At 38.8% G+C, this 25,897-nt stretch overlaps 3 protein-coding genes across 8 annotated transcripts; 2 read left to right on the top strand and 1 right to left on the bottom strand.

Moving 5' to 3' along the window:
* Positions 1-1,385: 1,385 nt before the first annotated feature.
* Positions 1,386-5,508, bottom strand: lipt1 (lipoyltransferase 1). 4 transcript variants are annotated; one of them, XM_082524778.1, is made up of 4 exons: positions 5,445-5,508; positions 2,843-3,377; positions 2,055-2,276; positions 1,386-1,973 (listed from the first exon to the last, which is right to left on the bottom strand). In XM_082524778.1, exons 2-4 carry the CDS (start codon positions 3,348-3,350, stop codon positions 1,561-1,563), a joined length of 1,143 nt encoding a protein of 380 aa, XP_082380904.1. In that variant the 5' UTR covers positions 3,351-3,377; positions 5,445-5,508; the 3' UTR covers positions 1,386-1,560. The 4 variants fall into 4 exon arrangements, with proteins under 4 accessions (XP_082380904.1, XP_082380901.1, XP_082380902.1 ...); XM_082524775.1 differs by lacking the exon at positions 5,445-5,508 and adding an exon at positions 3,952-4,036; XM_082524776.1 differs by lacking the exon at positions 5,445-5,508 and adding an exon at positions 3,864-3,956.
* Positions 3,965-16,168, top strand: LOC309700867 (uncharacterized protein). 3 transcript variants are annotated; one of them, XM_082524754.1, is made up of 14 exons: positions 3,965-4,050; positions 8,331-8,561; positions 8,677-9,093; positions 9,178-9,915; positions 10,186-10,223; positions 10,318-10,420; positions 10,690-11,038; positions 11,238-11,313; positions 11,399-11,538; positions 11,630-11,733; positions 12,581-12,638; positions 12,731-12,816; positions 12,956-13,069; positions 15,729-16,168. In XM_082524754.1, exons 2-14 carry the CDS (start codon positions 8,436-8,438, stop codon positions 15,762-15,764), a joined length of 2,385 nt encoding a protein of 794 aa, XP_082380880.1. In that variant the 5' UTR covers positions 3,965-4,050; positions 8,331-8,435; the 3' UTR covers positions 15,765-16,168. The 3 variants fall into 3 exon arrangements, with proteins under 3 accessions (XP_082380880.1, XP_082380878.1, XP_082380879.1); XM_082524752.1 differs by lacking the exon at positions 3,965-4,050 and adding an exon at positions 5,517-5,618; XM_082524753.1 differs by lacking the exon at positions 3,965-4,050 and adding an exon at positions 5,555-5,618 and having other exon boundaries at positions 8,288-8,561.
* A 1,709-nt stretch (positions 16,169-17,877) lies between these two features.
* Positions 17,878-25,847, top strand: LOC309700887 (required for drug-induced death protein 1). Its single transcript, XM_082524790.1, has 3 exons — positions 17,878-17,893; positions 19,339-19,602; positions 25,251-25,847. The coding sequence occupies exons 2-3, from the start codon at positions 19,390-19,392 to the stop codon at positions 25,389-25,391; spliced, it is 354 nt and encodes a 117-aa protein (XP_082380916.1). The 5' UTR covers positions 17,878-17,893; positions 19,339-19,389; the 3' UTR covers positions 25,392-25,847.
* The last annotated feature ends 50 nt before the right edge of the window (positions 25,848-25,897 follow it).

Below are 25,897 nucleotides of genomic sequence, written 5' to 3'. Positions count from 1 at the left end.
TCCGCTCCTCCACCTCTAATGCCATACATCCTAGGGTGACCAACCGTCCTCTTTTTGCACTTGTTGACTTGTAAAAGCTTATATGACATTTTTTATTTCACCTTTTATTAACCGCACAGAGAAGGCATCGTTTAAATATGTTAAAGTTTTCTTTAAGCAAACAGTAAGTTCTCCATGTCTGGGCCAAGTGTCCTCTTTTTTGGAAATCAAAATATGGTCACCCTAGTGACACATTTCCACAAGAGTTTGGGTTTATTTTCCACAGTTGATGATTTAATTAACTTTTACTATCAAAGTTGGAAAATGTCAAAACGTCTAAATACTTAAAGTGGCGAATAAAAGTGATGTATAAATGCCATTCCTCTCCATACAACAAAGATTTAATTACGCTATTATCAGTTTCTATTGCTTATCTTATTATTTTATTTAATACCTGCTTCTCTCCTAAATAATGATATCACGTGACCGTCTGTTCACGGAGAAATTGTCAGAGTGACACCTCCTGTTATATTCCCCTCCAGTGATTGGTCAGCACGCGTGGCTGAATCGGTACTTTTGCGCATGCGTTGTACGCCTTCGGTCTGACGACTTACAATAAAACTGTATTATTGATGATGCATTCGTTTCCTTCAGCCACATGCTTTTCATCATTATTAACTTTGTCCCACAGACATTTATTTTGAAAGTCTGATCATATTTTTGTGCTTGAATTGATATTGGTTCAAATACATGTAATGATATGGTGTTTTAGGCTGATTTTTACCCGACAGTATACACATCAACTTGCATTTAAATATTTATTTAAGAAAATGAATATATACGATAACAGTGCTGGCACATTTATCGGGAGAGTTAGGTGTTATTTTACAGTACATGCTTAATAAAATAATAATAATAAAATAATTAAAGTTAACGGAGAAGGTTACAGTAAATTCATTTTTACCTGTATGTTTTGATTTGTGTGCTTAAAAACTGTTTGATTTATTGTTTTTGTGAATTTCCTAAAACAATTGTGTTTTCGTCTAAATATTTAGATGTTAAATACTAAAGTTATGTTAAAGTTAAATGTTTAGGCCTCTTTTAGATCTTGTTTTGCTGTATGAAAACCTTTTCAAATGTAGTTTTATGCATTTATAAAGAAAAAAGCATTAGCTGATGAGAAAAATGAAGGCGATAATAACATATGAGTTTTTGTATTTTTGTTGTAGTTGTTTTTGTATTTTACCAAATAAAATATAGAAAATAATAACCTGTGTGAATTTTCATGAACAGTTTTCACAGCTGTGACTAAATTACAGCAGCTCCTTTCAAGCATTTCAAATGAAGTGAAAAAGCAGCTCTGTTCACTCAAGAGGGTAAAAAATGAAAACTCAGATGTCCGTAAATGTCTGTTCCAGGAAAACCTCTCAGCTGTGACGATCATTTCCTTTATTAATTGATTAGTTTTTTGGCTCAGATGATCTGCCCATCAGACATACAGACATCTCCTCCATTTCTAAGGTTTTAACCGGCTGTAATGTGGCCTGCAGCCTCTCACTTGTGTTTCATATTTGCCTCGTCTCAGCCCATCACAGTGAGCATGGCATCACACAGGCGGTGCAGTCGTGTGTGCGTTGCCCCGCTCTCTGAGCGTAGCAGTGCGCTGAAGGCAGCGGCGGCTCGATGTGGACAGAACCTCTCTCCAATCAGCACACTGCTTAGCTCGCTGCTTAGCCGCACGGGGACCCACTCCACAGGGACGTCCAAGTGGCAGCTCTCGATTTGCCCGTTCTTCACCTCCATTTGCAAGCGAGCAGAGCAGCGAGCGGGCGGCTGCTCATTTGTCAGCTCCAGCTGCGTCTCCATGGTGAACTTAGGCGTCTTCCCAAATGTCCAGTCCCAGCTCCGCAGCTCCATCTCCATCTCACCGACACCAGGAAACATGGACTCGTTAGTTGGGTCTATGACGGTCAACGCAGAGTGCAGGCCAAACTCTGAAACAAGACAAAAATAAATAAAGCAGAAACGTTTGAATACAGACAGAGCGTATCCTTTGGGGTGCAGGAAGACCGTACCTGTGTTATACTGCTGCACCAGAGCACCCAGGAGCTCCTCCCATTGCAGGGAGGGGGCATGGTCTAGGAGGTTGGCAACAGGCGAGGGGACGCTGGGAGTGGCATTGCTTTGGATGCCGGGGCAGGAAGGGCGGAGCACAGAGGAGAGGGCGGAGCGATCGGCAGAGTGAAGCAGTGTGCAGTGATGGTACGACGACTTCCTGCTCAGTCTGGATGCGGTGCCTGAAAGTAAACAAAATAACAAATAAAAAAAAATAAAAATCAGAAACATGAATGTAAACATCAAAGCTACACAAAAATAAACAGAGAATAGGCAACAAACATGAACAGTAACAAACACAGTAACAATTCTGGATTCTGAATTTGCTATGAAAGAGGAAGAGCTAGCAGCATGTGACCAATCAGAAACATGGAAACATCTACTTTTAGTTTTTATTAATCCAGCTGCAGAGTCGGTGTGTTTAATAGTCTGAGAGCAGATAAAGAAAAATATATTAAAACAACATTTAAAAACAGATATAAAAAAATATGAAGGAATACAGTTGCGTCAATAATCTTTATTTATTGCTCATCAGGCAAACATGAAGACTTTAGACCCTCCAGCTCTCTACACTGTAATAACCACCACCATTGGGTGCTGCCAATGAAGTGTTGATTACAGTAGACCAGGGGTTTCAAAATCATTTATCATTAATTAGTCTGTATGTCTTTTATTTCTACTGTAATTAATTAATCTTCTTCCCTTTTTTGCTTTCTTGTGCTTTGATTCACTCCCTCTAGCCTCGTACCTGAGATCTTGTATCGTCCGTTTAGTAAGATGTCAAACCTGTCGGTGGCCTGGACGTCCAGTCCGGGCCGGAGGCGCCTCAGTGTGTCTGTGACCACCTTCAGGTTCCTCTGCCGATCGTACGCCTTCTTGGAAGTGAAAAAGGTCAGGTTGAGGTTGCCCAGGTCATGGAAGACCGTCCCACCGCCGCTCCGCCTGCGAGCCAGAGGGATGCCCGCTCTCCTCATGACCGGCAGGTTGCACTCGGTCCAAGGGTTCTGGTGGCGCCCGATGACAACGGCGGGCCGATTCCTCCATAGCAGAAAGATGCCACGCCCCTGCAGTTCTACGTTGGCGTCAATCCAGTCCTCCAGAGCCAGATTCTGGTACACATCGGTGGAGTGAGACTGGAGGACCAATCCTGCACTGTCAGAGTCTGTGAAGAAGCTGGAGCTGGATCTGGAGCAGGCTCGCTGGTTTAAAAGAGAAAACGTCCTTTTGATCTGTGACATCATTGTGCTTTCTGACATCACTTCATGTCAGGAGGTCAGGAACATCTAAAATGTCAAAATAAAAGCAACAGGAAATGAATTTTTGTCTTTTTGTGTGTGCACTTTTTCCATCATAGATATTATTGTCAACGTTTCAGGTGGAAGGACAAAAAATAAAAAAACTGATGGAAAACTCACTTAGCTTAAAATAGCTATCATCTGTAACATTTCACTAATATCTCAATATTTTTTATATTTTACTCAGAAAAGGAATATGAAATATATTTCTGGTAATTGATTAACTGTTTGAACCTTGTCATTTGGCAGAAATGGAGCTCTTAAACCTTTTTCTTTAATAACTTTGAGACATTTCCTTTTAAATTTGGAAACAAAGTTATTTTAATGACAAAAACCATAAAGGACCAGAAGCAGCAACATAAACAGACACTTTGTATCATTGTTTTTTAAACTGCACCACGTTCACGACGTACAACGTAACGTCTGACGACACAGACCCCTGCTTCTCCGAACGTCCTGTAGCTGTTAGCTTACCACTAACTCCTCGCGCTGTTTTTAAAACGCGAGCTGCAGCTGTAAGTCATTTCACGTGCACAAACAGCCACTCACAGACCGTGCTTACCGGGATTGAAAGCGGATGCTGGTCTCCGCAGACCCGGACCGGAGATGAGCTCCTGGTACGGACACGAACTGCAACCAACTTCCGCTTCGAACTTTCAAAGTAAAACTACGCAAAGCCTTACACAGATTTTTATACACCTTATTTTATTGTCACAGTATATATTTGGTTTTATCCTTAAACAACAAGAACAACGAAATAAACAACAAACAATATGAATAATCATAACAAAAACTAATTAAAAATACATAATTGATATATAATAATAGTAAATAAATAACAATAAATAAATATATAACTTAAAACAATAATTACAAATTTAAATATCTGTGACAACAAGGAAAAAAACACAATCACAAAATAATTCATTTAACTGGTTATGAATTTGCATGTCCTCCATAATTTAATATTAGGGAAGTTCCTGGCAACTAATTTCTTAGTCGACTAAATGAGAACAAAACGCAGAGTAAAACTAAGGAACACTCAGATATTAAGCAAAATTAGGTCTAACAGGTTTAGACATGAATTGAACACAAATTCCACTTATGTCTGTTTAACATTTTATTAAGAGAAAATACTAACTTGAATGTAACTAATGCATTTATGAAATGAAAGTTTTGATCTGACTGACTTTTATCACGTAACAAAAAACTAAGACAAAGGACTTCGCATCCTACTGCGAAAAAAAAAAAGTCTTGCCACAAACTGTCAAAAGGGTAGCAAGGAAACTAATATAGTTACGAAATCTAAATCTAATTTCTTTTAAAAAAAAACTTTTATAAATGTGTTTATACGTGATGTTCTATCACTTAAAAATTGCTGACAGAAAGAAGCTGAATAACTGCTTTTATTTTGGAAATACAAAGCGTTCAGATTTATGTATTTCCGCCTTTCCTGAGACTTGACTTGAACTCAGTCCTTCACTGAGAAAGCGGCCGTGCTGCACTGCAACATAGCTGACAACAGTTCCACCGAAAGTTTAGTATTCTGTTTATTTATTATCTTCATTTTCCCGAATTAAAATGTACTTTATGTGCTTTAACTCTAATTAACACAGACGTAGATAGTAGAATACAGACAACTGAGGTCTTGTTTTATAACACAGAACTATATATACGTGTATTTTTTTTTTTTAAATGCCATTATTAACAAAAATTGCATATGCAAAAATATAAATATAAATGTTCTGAGTGCTTGATTATTCTCAAAGTAAACTTCAGATTAGAATAATCTGTGCAGTTTTACTGTCTTTCTTTAATCTGGACTCAGACGTTTCAGGAAGCACCAACATGGTCAACAAAGCCGCCAAAAAACAAAGTGTTTCGAACATCTGCAGCAACATCTGCTGAGATTATAAAATTATTTTACCCACTTTGTTGTAATAGAATAAAGTTGTTAACCACATCGATTCAGTCAGCATTAAGATTGAAAAATCTTCATTTATTCACATATTTTGCGCTCTTTAAGATTCTCATTTGATAGTTTTTGTGTCTTACATTTCCTTCTTTGAACGCGTTGGTCTCCTCGGGCCTCTAAACTCGTAATCATGAGGAAGAAGCGCAGAGTATGAAGAATCGACCAAAGAGAGGAAGAGAGTGTGACCACATCCTGACACACACATACACACACACACGGTCAGAGTCAGTCAGTCTGAGTGGATGATGTTTCAGGTGAGCGCTCATTTTTGCATTTCAAACAAAATGTTTGCTGTCATTCTTCTTGATTTTTACTTTCCGTTTGTTCGTTTGTAATATTTACTGTTGTGCATCTGTCACATTAACCTTTTCAGCATAGACGTTTTCGCTCTAAATGATGCATAGGTTTACAGTTAAGGTGGAAACTCTCTGTCGCTATATAAAAATGTACATGTTTTAAAAGGCTTCATTATCTTTTCTGAAAAAAAAAACATTAAAAAAAAAACTAAAATCCAGATGTGAAAACAGAAGAAAAAGAATGAAATACAATGTTGGTGTTGACCTTCATGTAAAACTTGGAGGTGTCACTTTAAGAAAGGATGAATTTTAATTATCTCTGGGTGTGAATTCTTAGAAGTGTTATCACACATTCACACTTAGTCATATAGGCACCGTGTGGTCTACTTAGTAATGACAGGTCTACTTTGAGTTTAGTTGAATCTTCCATTGCACAGTATAGGTCAGCAGAGCCTTTCTACGCACACTAACAGTGCTTAAACACAGTTATTTCTGACTGCTAACTTTCTTTTCGTACAGGGTTTCAGCCACTGAAGAGGCAGCATTTCTTAACAAGAGCTATATTTGTTAAAATTAGGAAGCTATAGTGTGACCTGATGACGGCAACAGCTAAAATGCTCAACACGTGCCCTATACCATAACAACAAAGAAGTTAGAAATAAGGATTTTCACTTGAAACATGCAATTCTAATTGGACCATAATTTCCAAAGTAAGCTTAAAGTTTGATTATACTGAAAAGAAGACTTGATGGAGTGGACTTGAAAGTAAGACTGACATATAAACTCGTTGGAAAAGTGTTCACTAAGCTCAGAGACCAAGTGAGCTGTAGACTAATTTTTCATACACATCTATAAAATCAGGCTTGTGCTGGAAAACAAAGTTGTCACATTTTTTTCTGAGGTCCTCAGAATATCACCCAGAAAAAATTATTAGATCCAGTCTGGGAGAGATGAATGAGTTCATGGAGTATCTAAATGGGTGTACATACCCACCAAGCACTGGACCTCTACTGATGATGTTTTCAGGGCCAAATTTAGGTAGCATTTGTGCAGCCCAAAAGTAATTGGAAATTGGGCTGTGTTTAGTACATCTGATTTGAACCAAATTTCAATCAAGGTGGTCATATTATGTGGGCATTTTCAGGTTGTTGTAAAGACTCTTAGAAAATGATGTCTTGCAGCTACAAGGGCTTTGAATCTGTTGATGAACTGGGGACTTTCTTGTTGGAATTTGTGGAGGTGTTGCAATGTTAAAAGATTTGTCTGCTTGCGTGGGTTAGTGGTGTAAAGTAACACAAATAAGCCACAGTCTACAAGTTGCAAAGGTGAAGGCACAACAAATCTCAACCCCTACATGGATACTTGTGGTGGGCACTTAGCCAATGATTCAACTAGCCATGTTTTCTGCTCTGCTAAAGTAAAAAACTATCCTGATGGGTCCTATAGAGTTCAACCACTTTAATCTTGCAAGGTCTTAGCATTGCTTATCCAAACTAATAGAGAAACAAACAAACAAACAAATAGAGAACTAATGTTGTGTTCTAACATCAAAGGTACAAAACAAGTTTAAGTCATCATCCAAAGACAACAACATCTTGTGTGAAACTCCTCACAATCTTGGCGCTCAAGAAAAACAATTAAAATGAGTTTAGGCTTCAGCAAATGCAAGCTAAGTTGACCACTGGCAAGTTCAAAAGCTCTAACCTTACCAACTGGTTTGAATATCCCGGATAAGACCCCATATACCAGAAACTGGCTCTAGGTATATGGCAAAGAGTGCTTTACTTAAAATAGAATTTATCAGAAATAAACTTCCTTCCTTCCATGTCAGCCAGTTATCAGGAACTGTAAGCCAGGACCACCTGCAATACAGTAGGACTGCATTGGACTGTGTGGAAAGGCTTTATTACTAAGAAGAAGATGGATGGAAGGGCAGACCTTTCTCTTTTCTTGATATCTTTTTAGTGTAAAGAGGAAATGCCTTCTCACGTTTAAAAGTTGTTGAGTTGTTGCTCCTGATGTTTTTGCTTTGTGGGATGGAATCATACATTCAAGGCTATATTAGGGCTCCAAAAACACATCAATCTTTGTCTAAATTTGAACTAAACTAAACACTGCCCAGTTTTCAGTGACTGTTTTACAGTTAAATAAAGGCTAACCAGATGTTGCCCCACATCTGGTTTTTAGTATGTCTGTGTGCCTACACAAACTCTCATTAATCATTCATTATCACTTCAACTTAATGTTATTTGACTTCAAAATTTATTTCAATGACAGAAACATTTCATTCTGACCAAAAACTTTTGAACATTAGTATAGCTGCATTTCAAACTCAGCAGACAACCCCTATCAAGACAGATTCAGATCTACTGTAACAGTAAAGGTTTTCAATTGATATTGTGACTAATAAACAACAATCTAGATGTAAAAAAAGCAAAAGAAATGAATTAAATCTTTTTTTTAACCTCTATTATATATTCTCAAAATAAGACCACACACACTCACAGAAAAATAGACATCAAAAGAGTTTGCTAATAGAGTTTTTTGAGATTTTCCACAAAACAGTAAGCAAATTTTCCTCTTCCTTATCTTTTCTAAGAACACATCTGCATTCATTCTCTGCACAGAACCCAGAGTGTCACTAACCAGGCTTCAATTGCATCACTGCAGATTCTCATGAAGATGCCATCCAGATAAAGCACCATCTACTGACCACAATCATGCACAGAAACACACACACATTCAGGTCAAACAAGTGTGCATGCGCATGACATCATGTCTGACTGTTGGACATATTCTTCATCATCTACCCCTCCTATCACCTACCACCCCTCCCAGACCCCACCTTCCCTCTCCTCCCCCCACTCATTCAGGAACCATGGAAATCCTCCACACGCCAAGGTCATCATTTTTATTTTTTCTTTCCTTATTTAGATAATAATTATTACTGTTAAAAAAATCATCTTACTAACTTCTACTCATCAATTTACTCATTTATTGATTTCCTCATCTTCAGGTTACGTCCCCTCACCTCTTCCCCCAGCAGCAGGGATCCTCTTCCCCTTTCTTCCATCAGCCTCAGATAAACTCCCCTCAGACTCCATCCCCTCACCTCCCTCCTCCCCAGCTGACCTCCCCTCAGTTTGCTTATCCTCCTGTCACCTCTCCCCACCTTATACCCCATGCTCAGGTGACACCCCCTCATCCTGAACAACAGCCACTGATAACCTCCCCTCACCTCCTCTCCCCAACTCAGCACGCCCTTTATCCTGAACTGCAGCCACAGATATCCTCCCCTCACCTCTTCTCCTCATCTCAGCACAACTTCTTCTGCCAGAATCCCGATCCAGACTTGGATCATTCAAACTGGGCCAAATGCGAATCCAACTCTGAACTTTCCTGCCTTCTTAATGGCAACAGTTTCTCCTACCAGGTAAGAAAACAGAAACGGAACTATTTTCTCTCATCCTGAACACAGATTGATCAATAACCTCTCTCTATTTCTGATCTAAAACAGAACCAAACCTCAGCTCATCTGGATTTTCAGAACCAGAACCAGTTCAGTTCTGGTTTACCTCAACATGAAGATTCCTTGGAGAACACACATAGATCTTACGATGCTCAAACGCTTCTTTTCAGTGGTGTGTGCACACATAGTGACACGTCTAATCCAGGTGAGGACAGCTGGAGGCACCTGGAGCCAACCGTTTCCCAACTTCAGTGTGCCGCATTGGACTCCATATCTGCAGGAGCCCATCAAGCTGATCCATCTCCCCACAGGCTCTCTGTGGGAGGGTGGAGTGCCACAGAGCTCAACCCGGCTGAAGACTTCTCCAGCACCCAGTTTTTCCAGGATGGCTACCTGAATGCTCCGCAGCCTTTCTGTAGCCCCACAACTCCTGGTCCAAGTCCTCATTACCCCCAAACCCCAGCAGTCTCCAGCCCCAGTCCTCAAATGCACCCCAGGACGGAGAGAACAGGTTTTCACACCCAGATAAACAGTGATCAGACCTCTGATCCAAGTCAGTACCACCAGCGCCTCCTCTCAAGCCAAACAGAGCAGATGCAGAACCTGACAGGCCTACTTCACACTGCTGGCACGTCTGAGACCAGCTTGTCCACACCAAGACGGGGCCAGCATGTCAGGAATGCTGCCCAGTCTATGAGCCTCTCTACTGGGCTGAACTGGACAGAGGAGTGTGGAGGAGGGAAAGGAGGGAAAGGAGGAGATGATAGTCATGCAGACTGGAACTGGGTATGTTGTTATGCTAATTAAATTTATATTAAAGATTATAGTAAATATGGAAGTATGTACAGTAAATATCAATTTGCTGAAGACAGTAGGTAAATAAATCTCTGTAACTAATATGGGTAAAACAGTCAAGTAACAGACACCAACTATATAAAAAAATATAAAGTTAATTTTAAAAAAGTAGGTGTTTAAAAGTAGAAACAATCAAGAAATAAATAATAATGTCACCATACCTTTATTCTGTTGTTTTATTTTTCTTCTGTTAATTTTTAGATGCAAAAAGAGCATACCGCTGAGAGTCTTGACACCAGGTAACCCCAATCCCTATCAATAATAAGCATGTTTATAGTTTTAAATCTTTATTTATACATTTTAATGTCAATGATTCCAATGTGTGTGTCACAGGCTGCTGTGTATGGTGTGTAAGCGTGACTTCAGGAGCCTGCCAGCATTAAATGGTCACATGCGTTCACACAGTGGATTCAGATCATCTACATGCTTGAAAAAGGTCCTCAGTAACATCTAAAAAAAATAAATGAAACAAATCAAATCTATAAATCATATATAGAAAAGATACCAACAAGTTAACCAAGTCATAATTCTGAAATCTAATTATTTATTTTATCGGGACAAGAGAGTCAGGTCCCCACACTGCCATCTATACATTGTCATCTAGGCTGCCCCTAGTGGGCTCTTCATGCAAAACAATACAAAGTAAGTCTTTAATATTTATGGATGGATGGATTATTTATTAATTTCTTTGTTACATTTGTTTAGGACTCTGCCCCATCGGTTCAGCGCCCATTCACCATGGTGCTGCCTGTATCTGTCCCAGTGAAATCACGAAGTGTGTCAAAGGCAAGTAGGGGTGGTCAGACAAGAAGCAGCCGCCTCCCTCCAGCTACTGGAAGCACTGCACTCTTCCGCAGCCTGATGCGCCCGCAAGATGAGGAAGATGCTGCCAAAGGCATTAAAGATGGTGAAAAAAGAGTTGCTTCTGCACCTAACAAAGGCACCCGTCACTACACCCCTCCACCCATGCTGTGTCCTCAGAGGGCGGGGCCAGGGTTGTACTGCTCCCTTACCACCAGGAGGCAGCAGAGAGTGCAGACTGTTCAGCTCCACAGTAAGTCATAAAATCGCATTGACGAGCACCTGAAATCTATAACCATCTAATTTTAGCCCATTTCAGCCTCCAAACACTCAACAGTTACGATAAAAACAAAAGCATCGCGCTCATCCTGAGTCGATGAAAAAACAAACAATGAGCAGTATGATTGGATGATTGTCATGACACAATGCTAAAGTTAGCATCTGACTGGCAGATGGAGCCAGGGACCTTGGTGCCAAAGAGACTGCCTTTCTTCCTCCTGGAACACTAACATCAGGAATCGTTAAGCCGTACGTAATGTTTGCTTCTTACCAAAAGATCTTTGTTATTGTTCTATCTACTGATCGTCTGGTAACCTGGTACTGTCTATCACAGGCAGATCAATTTAGGGCGGGGCTTCCAAGCTGAGATCCCACCGCTTCAAGACCAAAAATATGCCCACTCTGACTCCCACAATGCACTGCTACAGTGGACTCCATGGGATGATCTAGAGCGTCCCGTCAATCAGCACAGAGGTACACAAACACATAGAATGCACAGAAATCTTGCTGTTGTTTTTAGATGATCTTGGAACTAATCTTAGAAATGGAACCACTTTTCAAACAGTGGAAACTCTGCTTATGATGGCTCGATCCAGCGTGGTCCCAGGGGGTGGAGCCAGCGCAGAGTACACTCTCCAAGTCTTATCAGAGTGCAAAGGAGACTTTCTGGTAAAATCTCTTTGACTATTTGGTTCTTCAGTGTGGGCTACATAAAAATGTGTTATTATTGTTTAGAATATTAACATGAAAAATACAACATTCTGAATAGATTACAGAATGGGCCTTTTTTTCTACAGCACCAGGTGAACCAAAATGCTCAGATACACAACAAAAGCCTAAAAGCTTCAAAAAACATCACAATGAAGGTGAAAATAAAACATGCTCAGGAAGAACAAGAAACAACGTAATTGGAAACCCTGCAAAGAAACAAGAAGACCACAAAGAAACAAAAAATACACAAAAATGTCAACAAAGTCATAGAAATAATCACAAAATACAACAAGACACCAGAGTCTAGATTCTACCACAAAGACACAAACATGATCGCATATACATAATTAAAACCACACCACGAGACAGAAAACAACCACAAGATACATAAAGCTCCTACAAAATGACAAAAAAAATCCCCACAAAGAGACAAAAACATCAGAGAGCCACAAAAAGCAGTTACTAAGACAAAAAAGTGACAACAAAGACATATAATCCAACTGCAAAGAGGCAAGAAACAAGAGACAAAAAAACAAACAAAATCCACCACAAGGACACCAAAAAGAGGCAAAAACAACCTTAAAGACACAAACAGCTACTGTAAAACAAAACAAAACAAAACAAACACACAAAAAAAGACCCAAATAGACTCAAATAACACCAAAAAGACAAAATCCACAAACCAAAAAACTATTTAAAAAAAGTATATCTGAAAAAGCAAAAATATTAATGGGACTATAAAAATCTACTTAATCTTACCATGTCAGGCATGACTAAAATGACATCACTTTATTATGTCTTTCAGCTGACGGTAGAGAAGCTGCTATCGACTCCTGAACCCAACAACCACCGTCACCACACAGGTCAGCTGTTGTTCCATCTAACCACAGACTCAGAAATTCACAGATATAAAAAACACAGCACATTTTAATTAATATCCCTATTTATACTGTAGGTGTGAGCTGGAGTGCAGCAGAGAAAAGGTCACTGGTGAAATCTCTGCAGCTCCATCAGAAAGACTTCAGTAGCATCCAGAAAACTGTGAGTTCCTGCTAACTAGTGTTAATGTCTTTCTGCAGTGCCACCAGTGGGTGAACCAAAAGTGACAAATTTTGTAAATTACAATTGCTGTTTGTCTGTAACAAGTAATGATGTATCTCCATGATGTTTGTATCCTCAGGTTCAAACAAAGTCCCTCTCTGAGTGTGTTGAGTTTTATTATCTCTGGAAGAAGAAGCTGAGTCTGAGCACCAAGACATCAACTAGCCTGACAGTCTCTTTGCCCAACACAAATGTAAGGAACAAAAAGTCTTTTTTTTTTAAATGATTTAAATCAGAAGGGTTATCATAGCTGTAGTGGCCCTTTTAGTATATCTGAGTTACTGAAATGGACTGCTGTGACCCAGAAGTCTTTTCATTCCCCTAAACTTTATGGACAAACCAATGACTGTCTGCCACTGGTTTGTAAAGTCCAATTTTTAAATTCCAACTTTAACATATTGTGAACCCTTTGATCCCATTAAGGAAAGTGAAGTCATACGTTATTAGCTTATGCTAGCAAGACACATACGCAGATATCCGCTAAGTGTTAAAATCTATTTGAATGTTACTTTACTCATCACAACTGGGACACTTCTGGATGGTCTCTTAGTAAAATAAACTGCAAAGCAAGACATATTATTGGTTAGATAAGTACATTAACAAGTCTGATCATCTTAAGCTATTGCTATATGCTGATAATGTGATTCTTTATATTCCAGAATTACACAAATCAGTTCAAACAGAAGAACCAGTTCAGTTGTTGGCATAATAAGATATGAGGGTGGATGAATGGGTTGATTAAAACATTGGGCTTTAACATTGATGACTGCAGTTTGTTTGACCCGTTTTTCAGAATTAACAATTCAGCTTTTAAACCTTACTTCTCTAAATCAAACAGTAATGTAGCAGGACGTCTACCCTCATTCAAGTACTTATTTTATACCAATTTATCTTTTGTGTCTTTGGGAATTGACTCAGGACTTACTGGTATTTAGCCTGATTAGGGATTTGTGATGTTTTCATGGGACTAGAATTAGGACTAATTTAGACTTTTAAGCTGGACTTTATTGGAGTTAGCTATGCTGTCTTTTAATTGCTCTAAAGTTCTCTCTGTTTGTGTGTGGGTTTTTTTTATAATCAAGTATGGAAAAGAGTCCTTTTGTAAAGATTTGGGCTTTCAAAGTTTACTTAAATCTTTAACCAGGCCCTTTCTGTAATCTTAGTGATCAGTCAGTAAAATGTCAGGTGCAGTTCCTGTAGAGTCAGTCGCCTCAGAGTTTCAGGTCAGTGAACAGATATGAAACTAAAGGCTGTGCGAATAAAAACCACAGAAACCAAATTCCTGTTATCACTCCACACACACACTGCAGCACAAAACACACACAAAAACACACACCGGACAGCCACTTCCTGTCAAGAGCCGTCACGTTTGTGAACACACTGTGACATGACATTTCAAATAGCCACCGTGTGAGTGTGGTCAGAGCTCAGCAAGTTTCCATTGGTGTCATTTAGAGTTTTATCATCGGCTTCGTGTTTTAGATTTCCATCAGTTTGATTCATTTCAGCTTCCTGTAGGTACACTGTGGTTTTAGTCTGTTTCATGAATCTGTAAATGTGTCTTTACTTTGTTCCATGTTACTCAGGAGGCTGATCTTTTGAACACACACAGTGACATCTTGTTCAGAATCCAAGTCTACAGGCAGCACCTGAGCTGTGTGAAGTTTCTACAGGATGTTTTTGGAGATGAAAGACTGCACACTTTACAGCTACAGATATTTGAAGTTGGCAGGCCACTAGTCAGAGTCATGATAGATAATTAATATGCCCCATACAGCCTTCTACTAGGTCTGCCTCATTGTAGCTTGATTATTTACCATGATGATTTATAAATATCAGCTGGTTATTGAATATAAAAATATATGTTTGTAAAGGGGATTTCCTACAACTACAAATATAATTCTAATTTAAAAAGTGGTGAGACTGGCGTGGGGCAATTGGTCATGTGATATGGAGTTACGATCTGACTGGGGGTCTTTTTCTTATCATAATGCCAATCTAATGAGTGCTCTAGTGGAATCTATGCAGTCCTATGAAAAACTATCTACACCTGAAGATTCAGTACCTCTAAGAGCCATCTTTAGCTGCAGCAATTCGCAGTAATCATTTTCTGTATAACTTTAACAATTTCTTACATCATGAAACACAATCATGACTGCAGCTTTTTACAATGGTGCTTCATGCAGTTATCGAAGCTTGTGGGCATTTGTTTACGCACGGCTCTCTTAAGGTCCCACCACAACATTTAAATCAGATTCAGATCTAGACTTCGACTCAGACCATTGCGACATCTTGAATCTTTTCTTTTTCAGCCATTCTGTTGTAGATTTGAAGCTGTGCTTGGGATCACTGCCCTGCTGCATGACCCAATTTCAGCCAAGCATCAGCTGTGAATGACCTGGTTCTGTGGATGCAAAACAAGTCCAGTTCATCATGTCAAATCACTATTGTCAAATGTCTCCACTTTGCTCTTGCATGTCCAAAAGACATTTCTCCAGGAGTCTTGTGGTTTATTTAGTTGCAACTTTGATAACCTAAGCTCTGCTACCATGTTCTTTTTAGAGAAAAGACACCTTCTCCTGGCAACCCTTCCAAACAAGCCAAACTTGTTCAGCCTTTTTCTAATTAAACTATCATGAACTTAAACATTTAACATGCTAACCGAGGCCTGTAGAATCTGAAATGTAGCTCTTGGGTGTTTTGCACTTTGTCTGAGCATTACATGGTCTCACCTTGCAGTGAATTTGCTGGGACATCAACTCCTTGGAAGACTGTTGCATTGTGTTAACACACTCATTTTGGTGATAACAAGTATCACCTTCTTTTCTAACTTCCTCTTTTTATTTATGCAGGGTCAAAGGTCGTCAAGATCTCAGGCTGCTTCATGAACTGTTGGACCATCGCCCTCTGGAGCTACACACTACTTACCAACACAAGGCTTGAACCAAAACAGCTAAACTGTGTCTGGCTTACTTGTTCACAAAACAAGGCATGCTCCTAATTTGATAAAAACCATCTCTAAATCACTAAATGAGCTGAAAAGGAAAACTCCACCAGGACAACCTTTCACCTTGGGTGTTCTGGTGGACACAACAACAGTCGCCTTGAGGTGTATAAATTAAATTGAATTGAATTGAAATCGAATTGAAAGCTTTACAATCCGTTCTGCAAACTGTAGCTTTTCTTTTTTCTGTTATGTCCTTTGACTGTACAATATGGTATTTTAAATGTAAATGTGTTTGTGTGTGTGTTTTAAATTACTGTCAGTTAATAAACCCACAAACTAAGAAAAGCCAAGAGTCTTACTTGAGAGCACCTCCAGACTTAAGCTCAGGCATGTTGGGATATTGTTTTTCTTCCTTAATCCTGTCAGTCTTCTGCCTCTGGGCCTCTGATGCTCAGTAGAGCTCCACTTATTACCACACCAGGGAACAACAAAGAGACAAAGCAGAAAAGTAAACACATGGGGCCGCAGGCTTTCTGTGTGAGTACAGCTCTTCACATCAATGTCCTCTTTTTCAACATCAGAGGAACATGCTAAAAATAAGTGGATGATAATAAGCCTGAGTAACAAGGTGTCAGACACATTGGTGAGGTTTTACCCTCACTATTGTGTCAGAGGTTATCCCAAAAGCTGTTTTCACACATTCACTGCAGACCTGAGATTTTTCTACACAAGACTAGACAAAGGTGCATGTATGAATGCAAACGTAGCATCAAAACCAACAGTTAGGTTAGGTTAGGGTTAGTCAGAGTTATATGCAAGTCAGCCCAAAATCAAATACTGAGTCAAGGCTAAAAAGTTCCTTGTTGAAACCTACAAGTCCCAGGTGAAGATATAAATCAAGACATGTCAAGAGCAACAAGTCAGGTCAAAAGAATAAAACCAAAAAATCGTACTTGACCTGTGACCAGCAATAAATTCCATGTAGACTGGTCTTCCACACCATAGTGGGACAACCCATTCTTTATGTAGCAGGTTTAATATATAATAATATATAAGACCAAAATATTTACAAGCTGTTACCACAAAGTTGTGTGAAATGGCATGTCATGCCAAAGCATTGTGTGACAGGTCACATGACAACAACCAGTGACAGTAATATCCAATCAGAACCATGTCTTACACAGGTCAATAAATCTGAGTAATACACACTGTGTTGTCATAAATGTGAAAATTAGTGCCTAGAAAGACAAAAAGAAAACTTACAAGAACAAGTAAATAAAGGATGATATCTCTACAAACCTGGAAACATATAGAAGGAAAGATATGCATGATGTTTAATCCAAGATGTAACAAACAATAATTATATGCAGTTGATTAGAAAAATATCAAACTTCCATTCATTCATTCTCTTCCGCTTATCCTTATCAGGGTCACTGAGGACCTAAGTCTAGCTACCACAGAGCAAGAGGCCTGGACAGGTCGCTGATGCAGGGCTAACAGAGAGAGAGAGAGAAAGAACCATTCACACTCACGTTCTCACCTTTATCAGACTTACTCACCTAATTAACCACAATATGTCACATTCAGTATACACTATGCAAGAAATAGGTCAGTCATGAAACACAACATACAGTGTAAGCAGACCAAGCAGAAAAGAATATACAGGTGTAATCATAAAAAAAAGGATTTTATTATTCTGCAGAAAGGACAAAATCATTACAAAAATTCAGAATGACAAAAATGAGCTATTTTAGGAACCAAGTGGACCCATAGAAGAGGACAACTTAAGAACTTCTACTTAAAAACCACTTTACAAACCATAACTCTGCAAACTGACCTGCCTAACTGAGAGACAGCTCCAGTTATATAGCAATTGAATGAACTATTGTATACACCAAAGGTGAAAACTACAGAGATAATAGCTAACCATAATACAAGAATGACCCTATTCCCCCCCTGCGTGGTCACAACAGATGGTTAAGTCCATTCAATTGGCCTCTGCATTTAAGCTAGCTCCACCCTCAGCCTCCTCTTTTACTCAAAAAAAGGAAGGACTGGAGCGGCAGCCAGGTAACTCAAAAAGAACAGAAAAGAATCCATATAGCGTGTACCAATGGTACCATAACAAACAATACAAAACAAATTCTGTGCCATCATTTGGACTATAGCTTATTGCTGGCATGGATTAGAAACTAACTCAAAATTTTGAATTGGTTAACTTATAATAACTGAAGCTTTACAGCCCGAAGTAAAATTAAGACAGTAAAAGTTAACATGAATATTACCCGAGTATTTCAGTTGTGCAGTTGTGCAGCCATCGCACAATGTTACTGACATTGTGCGATGGCTGCGATATTTGACAATATACATCATGTTATATGCCATCAGGTCAGTCTATCATCGAGACTAAAGCAGGAAATATCCAAGCTAAAGTTTGTATAGGGACTCAGTCATCGTAGTCTAAGGTGCTTGGAAAGAAAAGCGTCTGGACTTCTTTAAGTTTTCTTGAAGATGTTTCACCTCTCATCCGAGAAGCTTCTTCAGTTCTAAGCTCAACCGGTGGAGAGTCCCAGATCTCAATACATAAATGATAGTGTTGGACTAGGTTTCACTATGGGTTCACCTGAAACCTTGGCTGATTGTGACCAGAACCTGCTTTCACACCTTGGCTCATGTGTTTAGGTAGAGGATCTATAGGGGGTCCATGACCCTCTTGTGGACACTCCCATAGGGCTTAAAATCTGGGACTCTCCACCAATTGCACTTAGAACTGAAGAAGCTTCTTGGATGAGAGGTGAAACGTCTTCAAGAAACGTAAAGAAGTCCAGACGCTTTCCTTTCCAAGCTCTTTAGATCCAAGCTAAAGGTTTTCAGAGTGCACAGTGATGTCCATGTATCTAGGAGGGCTTGTTCTTCATGAATGTTTGAGTACATCTGCCTTTTTTTCCCTTTAAGACTTCAATTCCATAAAAGTTGTTTTGTCTGAGATTACTATAAAGCACTTTCTTCTACTCAATTTGAGCACTTAGTTTATCTCCTTTTGAGATAAAGTGGAAATGTTTTGTGTTTTTCAAACTAACGACTGAAGTCCGCTCAGCTGTTTGAGCTTTCTTCCTTTTCCTTCCTCTTATTTATTTACTTAATTGCTTAAAATAAAACTCACAAAAGTCAGTGTTTCCAGTGTGTCTGTGAAGGTTCTCAGTCATCCAGGTCATCGTAGTCAAAGGAGAGGAGTGTTTCCAGTATTTTCCCATTTAGAAATCTGCCTCTCAGCCATGTTACACTTTCATCTGTTTTTCTTGTTCTGTTTTTTTTTTTGTTGACCTAAAACAAACAGCAGATAAGCAAACAGGGAGGAACCGCTGCTGTGCACAAAACTTCAGATAACTTCAGCCTCAAAACTGAGGAACCTCCAAATTCTTCTTCTAATCCTGATTTTATGTCAAAGCTCAGAGTTTCCTGTCTGCGCTGAGCTTGGGGCCACTAATAAAGTTTGACTCCTCCTTGCTCCAAAGGTCTCCCTGCCCGAAAGCAGGAGAAGAAAGTCAGACGACAGAGAGGAAGGGATGGGAGCACAGGAGAGGGAGGAGGAAGACGCTTCTTCAGTGGGGAGAAAGTTGCAGAAAACCAGCAAGGAGGTTTATTTCAGCGTCCTGCCAGATAAATATGAACCTCTGATTGAGGATGATGAAGAGAGAGAGGAGACTGCAGAGGAAAAGAAGAGGAAGAAAGAGGCGAGGAAAAAGAAAAGGAAAAATACATGCAAGAAGTACAGAAAGGTAAGAAGTCATGACCTTTGACCTGTGTATGAAAGATCCCTCTACACAGCAGTGGCATGTTGATGAAATCATGGCTTAGAACAGACTGTTAAAGACTAATAAGTACAATCAAGTTCAATTACATTCAGAAAATACATATAGTTCATATAGTTTACATAGAAATAAAAACATGATGCATTATGATGTAAATAAACGATCTAACTTAATAAAATACAGAACTAAAAAACAGCTCACCAGATATAGGTAGTTAAATGAGTTATATGAAACCTTTACCAGTTTTGTAACCTATATTTAAAATTAAAAACATGTATTACTGTAATTGAAATTTCATTAAATCACTTCTATCAAACAAAACAAAAAAGAAAAGGAAAAAAAACAAATATGTATCTTTAAATAAATATATAAATAAGGAAATGAACAAAAATATTATTCAATACCAGATTAAAAGAGAATTAAAATTGTATTATATTAAATGCCAAGTTTAAAAATGACTGCTATATTATGCTGTCATGGGAATGAATTTCAGACAGTGGTGGCAGAGTGGTTTTGTCGAAATTGATGGAATTATGAACTCTTGAGCTAGTATTAGTATCAGACTTTGATCCACCATGCAGTACCATCTGGAAAGCATGTGATTGGCAATAGCTTTTTTTTTTCAACATGACCATGATCCCAAACACACTGGCAATGCAGTAACACCATACCTGGATAGATAAATGGTAAATGGTAAATGGCCTGTATTTGTATAGCGCTTTTACTAGTCCTGCCTAGGGATCCCAAAGCGCTTTACACACCCAGTCATCCACCCATTCACACACACACATTCACACACTGGTGGAGGCAAGCTACAGTTGTAGCCACAGCTGCCCTGGGGCAGACTGACAGAAGCGAGGCTGCCATATTGCGCCATCGGCCCTTCTGGCCAACACCAGTAGGCGGTGGGTGAAGTGTCTTGCCCAAGGACACAACGACCGAGACCGAGATAAACACACTAACAGTGTTTGGCCTCCCCAGTATTGACTTTGAAGCTCATTAGAATTGTACAAACTCCATTTCTGCTTCTTATACTGTTTCCATGAGCACTTACATGTTTCAATGAATTACTGCACCTATTTTCAATTTTCCTAGTAAAATATAAAAAAAATGAAGGGTGGCTCAAAACATTTACTCACTACTGTGTACAATATAAATAAAGTACATAAGAATACGCAAAATAAATTGAATTTAAAATGAATAAATGAATTAAAGTAAGCCTGGTACAAATAAAAATAAAGAAAATTAAAGATTAACATTTAAGATTTATAAGATATATAAGAGTTTATATAAAACATGACATCATACAAAGTAGCTTAGGCAGTAACCACACATGGAGTTGTTTGTCTGCAGTGCAAAGGTGTTTAGTCTCAGCTCTCTGCAGTTAATTATTGACTTTTCAGCGTCACTACACAGTTCTGGCCTTTGGCCCCCAAAATAATGTGCTGTGATGATTGTATCCCTCTGAGAACAGACAAACATGGAAGTCGTAAAACAGAACTTTTACTATCACAAACACCTTCATTCAGCCTCAGAATGAAGAGTTGAAATGATAAATAACACTATTGAGTCCACACTGAAGCAGAGGACCACAAGCAGTCATTAGATTCATTATTTTCACATCCTCTTTATTTATTTAAAAAGAGTCTAAAACTCTCCAAAATTTACTAAAACCATCTAAAGAAGTTGAAGTTGGGCCAGGCTGTACTTTCATTATTACCACTTTGTACTCATGACATTACAGTCAGTGAGCATATCCTGGTAAATCCTCCTTTCAAATTCTTTGAATGACCAAAATTGACAAAATAGGACCTGAAAGGATTGACCTAGTTCATTATCTCAGCAGGAAAGTGTTTACGATATATAGAGGTCAGAGCCGAGGGGCATATGAATTTCTTAAGGACCAAAAGACTCAAAGACAGACTCAAAAATAGTTTCTTCCCAAAAGCCATAATCACCCTGAACTCCCACACGCACTGACAACACAGTACCACCCCCATCCCAAGGACTTCCCTCTATAAACAGACTACACAACTACCATAACCACTGTGCAATACTTAATTTTACACGCAATAACCTACACTGTAAATACACAACACTATTTGTTTACTTATTTATCTTTTTTATTTTGTTTTCCCAGATTTGTATATTTATACATTTTATTTATGTTTTTTCTTTTCTAAATACTGTTCATATGTATATAGAGCTGCAGAAACTGTGCATCTCACCACCTTTATTCTCCCACATGTTTGCACTGTGTAGGAGATGCTCTGTATCTCATTGTACATCTGTAGAGTGACAATAAAGGCATTCTATTCTATATCTTTTTGCAACTACAGTGGTTACCCCCTAGTGGCTACCATGCAGAATGCAGGTTTAGGGCACTTCCGCTTTATTACCAAACTCAGAGGTTATCTGTGTTTTACACTGGCTTTGAGTAAGGCTAAAAAGACATTTTTCACCAATATTAAAGAATGTTACTGTTAATGTCTGGAAACATCTCACAAGTTAAACGGTGCCTCCTGGTGATAAAAGAACTAGTTCAAGCATTTATTACTTCTCGGCTAGACAGCTGTAATTCGTTATTATCAGGATGTCCCAAAACCTCAGAGAAGTTATCAACAGATCCAAAATGCTGCACTGAGACTACTGTTCAAGATCCTGCTCCTCACATACAAGGTCTTCAATAATCACCATCTTCTCTTAATGACCTCATAGCGTGGTATCACCAAAATAGAGCACTTTGCTCTCAGACTGCAGGCTTATTGTTCTTTGTAGAGCATTTAAAAGTAGAGCCTTCAGCTTTCCGGCCCCTCTTCTGTGGAACTATCTTTAAGTTTGGATTTGGGAGACAAACACTATCTCTACTTTTATAATTTAGATTAAAACGTTACTTTTTGCTAAAGCATATAGTTAGGGCTGTGTCAGGTGAGCCCTTAGTTAAGCTGCAATGAGCAGTGTAATTAAAGCTTCTTACTAGAGCTGGGTGATAGAACGATAACGATATGTATCGCGATATAACTTGTACTCGATAGAGAAATTAAGCTATCGCGATAGACCTCGCCGCTCTTGTCCTCTTAAAAAAAAAAAAAAAAAAAAAAGGTCAGCCAATCCAAATTAAGTAGCGCAGAGCCGAACCAATCACAGCCGCAGCGTCACGTCGCGTGACTTGTTACGTACAGCACAAGTGCCAAGCTGCACGTGTGTTTGTTTGGGAAGCAGCCAGCGGGTAATGGAGCCAGCGCGTAATGGAGGAAATGAGTGTGCCGACTAGAAAAATCGAAAGCAAGTCTGGAAATACAATAAACTGGTGCATGCGTCACACTGTGCGCCACGTTATTGTTTCGGTGAAATGAATTTCTACAATACTGTTACTGTTAATTCTACTCTCTGCAGTGTTTAAATGCTTACATATACACACAGTTACTGTCCGTCCACACATACGACTCTGTTCTGCTTCTATGCCCCAGCTTTGTTTACTTTTTCCCACCGAGGCTTCTAGACTTCTGATTGGCCAACATTTCTGCACGGTTAGGAATCTAGCGCCACCTGCTGCTTTGGCATGTTCATAGCAGCGTTTTCCTTCATTTCTGCCTTTATGTGTGGACGGGATTATTTTTTAAAACGAAAACGGAAAATCTCCGTTTTCAAAAATACCCGTGTACGTGTGGACGTAGCCTCAGTCTCTGACTGGAAGCGCTAATTCGTCATTCGGCTTTTGTCAGACTAAAGTAACTGTTAAAACTGTTTGAAAAGCTAAGATATACAACAAGGAGAGATTGAGAATTTCCTTTTAGTTCTCAGTTTATTTGATATTGACAAAAGTTAGTCAGTTTTGTCTGTTCTTCTGTAAAACAAACTAAGATTTATTTTTAGAATTAATATTTTGTTTCTAAGTGGAATTGACAATTTAGTCTGTTTCATTTGTTCTATTTTGAAACTTAAACGCTTTAGCGGCTGCCTTTTGTGTAGTTTGCAATATTTGCCTTTATCTATCTGAAAAAGTCTCATGTTCCTTAAGTACATCTACCCTGTCGAACTTATTATGGGAAATAAATATTTAAATAAAAACAAGCTGCTGATTATTTCACATTTTACTTGTGAGCAACGGCACATTTAAATCTTACAAATATAGTTATTTGGCTTATATCGTGATAGATATCGTTATCGCCTGAAATGAAAAAAACATATCGTGATATGAAAAAATCTCATATCGCCCAGCTCTACTTCTTACTATTAAAAAGTTTTTCCTTCCCACTGTTGCCACATGCTTGCTCATAGGGGGTCATCTGATTGTTGGGCTTTTCTCTGTATTATTTTAGGGTTTACCTTACAATATGAAGTGCCTTCAGGCAAGAATGGTTGTGATTTGGCGCTATGTGAATAAAATTGAATTGAACTGAACTGAAAGTTTGTTATATTTTGCAGACAGTAAAGCAGAAAGTTGACGTCCCAGCAAAACCACAAAATTTCAATTTCGATAAATTTATAAATGTATATATCTCAAATATTGTGGAAAATGTTTTACCCTCTGAACCTTAACATTTTCACAAACTAGGGACAAATTTTTCATTGTAATATAAAGTAATGGACATCTATGGGAAGAGAACTACCAGTGTTAAGCAGAGAAATAACTTGAAAATATCTCATCAGCTGAAATGAAGTTCTTCTTTTATAAATCTGTAGGTCTGTGGTTTGTCAGTCAAACAATAATAGACAACAACTCAGTATGATGATGGTTTACAGAGCTGAGGTTGTTTGGTAATAACTGAAGAGTTGATACTAAAACTGGAACAGAGTAGCTTTCTGTTCTTATGCTCCACACCCTTCCCTTTCTTAACCCCATTTGTTCATTGTCCTTTCTCACCAGACGCTAACCTTTTTTGCCTGTTCTGTTCTTCTCTATCAATAACAGAGATAAAGGGGATTTTTGCCCCTGTCTTAAATCTATAAACCTTGCAACTTAACCTGGTATCCACCTCCTTGAAATGTAACGACACGTTGCATCAAATTGTCTCGCTCAGTATCTTTCTCTCCTTCTAAACATTTCCAGCCACTACTTCTGTTATGTCATCATGTAGCTGGTCAGTCCTGCAGTAAAATCCATATTCCAAATATATAAACTCTATTCTAATCTACAGGTCACAAAGCCACCGCCTTTAGTATTTACCCAACACAACAAATGAGCCTTTGTTGTGCTGGGTAAATATGAAATAAATAGCTGCTTTGTTTACATATTTGGTTCAGCACTACTAATTTTGCTTCAGTAGGCAACACATTTAAAAAAAAAAAAAAGGTGCAACTTTTACCCTCATAGTGGTCTTTGCACATGTTTGCTGATGAACAATATGCATCTGCATTAGCATAACGAGTACAACAAAACAGGAAATGACCATAAACTAGTATTACTCATTATACAACTTCAACAACGGCAAGCTGTGGCTAAAAAAAAAAAAAAAAAAAACTGCCCAAGCTGACAAAGACCAATGCTAGAGACAGTTCCTGTATATTACAAGATAGTTTTTAATCTAGTTGTAATTGACCTTAATACCCGTGGTGGGTACAGAAAAAACAAAATTAAAGCACTAATGTTCTTCTTCTCTGGTCTGTTGCAGAATGTGGGGAAAGCACTACGCTTCAGCTGGCGCTGCCTGGTAACTGGTCTGCAGAGCATGGCGTCCGTGTACTCCACACCTCTCTCAGCTGTGGCCACCGTGGTAACAAATGTTCACCAAGCCAGTGGCAGCAAGACATGATGGGACTCGGAGGGACCAGGAGTGTAGCCCCTTATTCCTTGTGTTCAAGCTGACTTTGAATTCATCACCTCTGTTGTGCCTGTTTTGTTTTTATTCTATTTCTGAGATATAAACTGTATATTTACTCGATTTATGAAAACCATTGATACCTGTCACATTTATGGCCTTAGTTTTCAAATTTGAATTGAACCCTGCTGTTGTGTTAAATTAAACAATAGTCTTTCATGTTTCAAAATTCACCTCAAGCAGACCCTTCAGAACACTTTGGGTTTATTTACAGTGTTAAGAAGCTTTCTGTTCCGTGTGGGCTTTGGTAACCACTGGCAACCAAACAACTAGCAATGTCTGTGTACAAATCTCAACGATAACAAAGGAAGCTCCACCTTGTGGTGCTTCTCCACAACTGCACTTTAGAAACTCATTGACAGAGATAAATTTTCGAGGTTCTGGAGCACTAAACGGATATATTCTTCCAGTCAACCAACCATATTTGGATGAAGTAAAGA

This window comes from Aulonocara stuartgranti (assembly GCF_965226115.1).
Source record: "Aulonocara stuartgranti genome assembly, chromosome: 23".
NCBI lineage: Eukaryota > Metazoa > Chordata > Actinopteri > Cichliformes > Cichlidae > Aulonocara > Aulonocara stuartgranti.
Note: the sequence above shows the minus strand (reverse complement) of the source record. Positions and strands in the feature narration are given on the sequence as shown.

Excerpts from the sequence above, each read along its gene's own strand:
- LOC309700867 (XM_082524754.1), top strand. The coding sequence starts at position 8,436 with ATGTCTGACTGTTGGACATATTCTTCATCATCTACCCCTCCTATCACC. Across the intron at positions 9,916-10,185 it reads GTCATGCAGACTGGAACTGG|ATGCAAAAAGAGCATACCGC; the intron begins GTATGTTGTTAT and ends GTTAATTTTTAG. Across the intron at positions 11,314-11,398 it reads ACATCAGGAATCGTTAAGCC|GCAGATCAATTTAGGGCGGG; the intron begins GTACGTAATGTT and ends TGTCTATCACAG.
- LOC309700887 (XM_082524790.1), top strand. The coding sequence starts at position 19,390 with ATGGGAGCACAGGAGAGGGAGGAGGAAGACGCTTCTTCAGTGGGGAGA. Across the intron at positions 19,603-25,250 it reads CATGCAAGAAGTACAGAAAG|AATGTGGGGAAAGCACTACG; the intron begins GTAAGAAGTCAT and ends GGTCTGTTGCAG.
- lipt1 (XM_082524778.1), bottom strand. The coding sequence starts at position 3,350 with ATGTCAGAAAGCACAATGATGTCACAGATCAAAAGGACGTTTTCTCTT. Across the intron at positions 2,277-2,842 it reads CGGACGATACAAGATCTCAG|GCACCGCATCCAGACTGAGC; the intron begins GTACGAGGCTAG and ends GTTTACTTTCAG. Across the intron at positions 1,974-2,054 it reads GGTGCAGCAGTATAACACAG|AGTTTGGCCTGCACTCTGCG; the intron begins GTACGGTCTTCC and ends GTCTTGTTTCAG.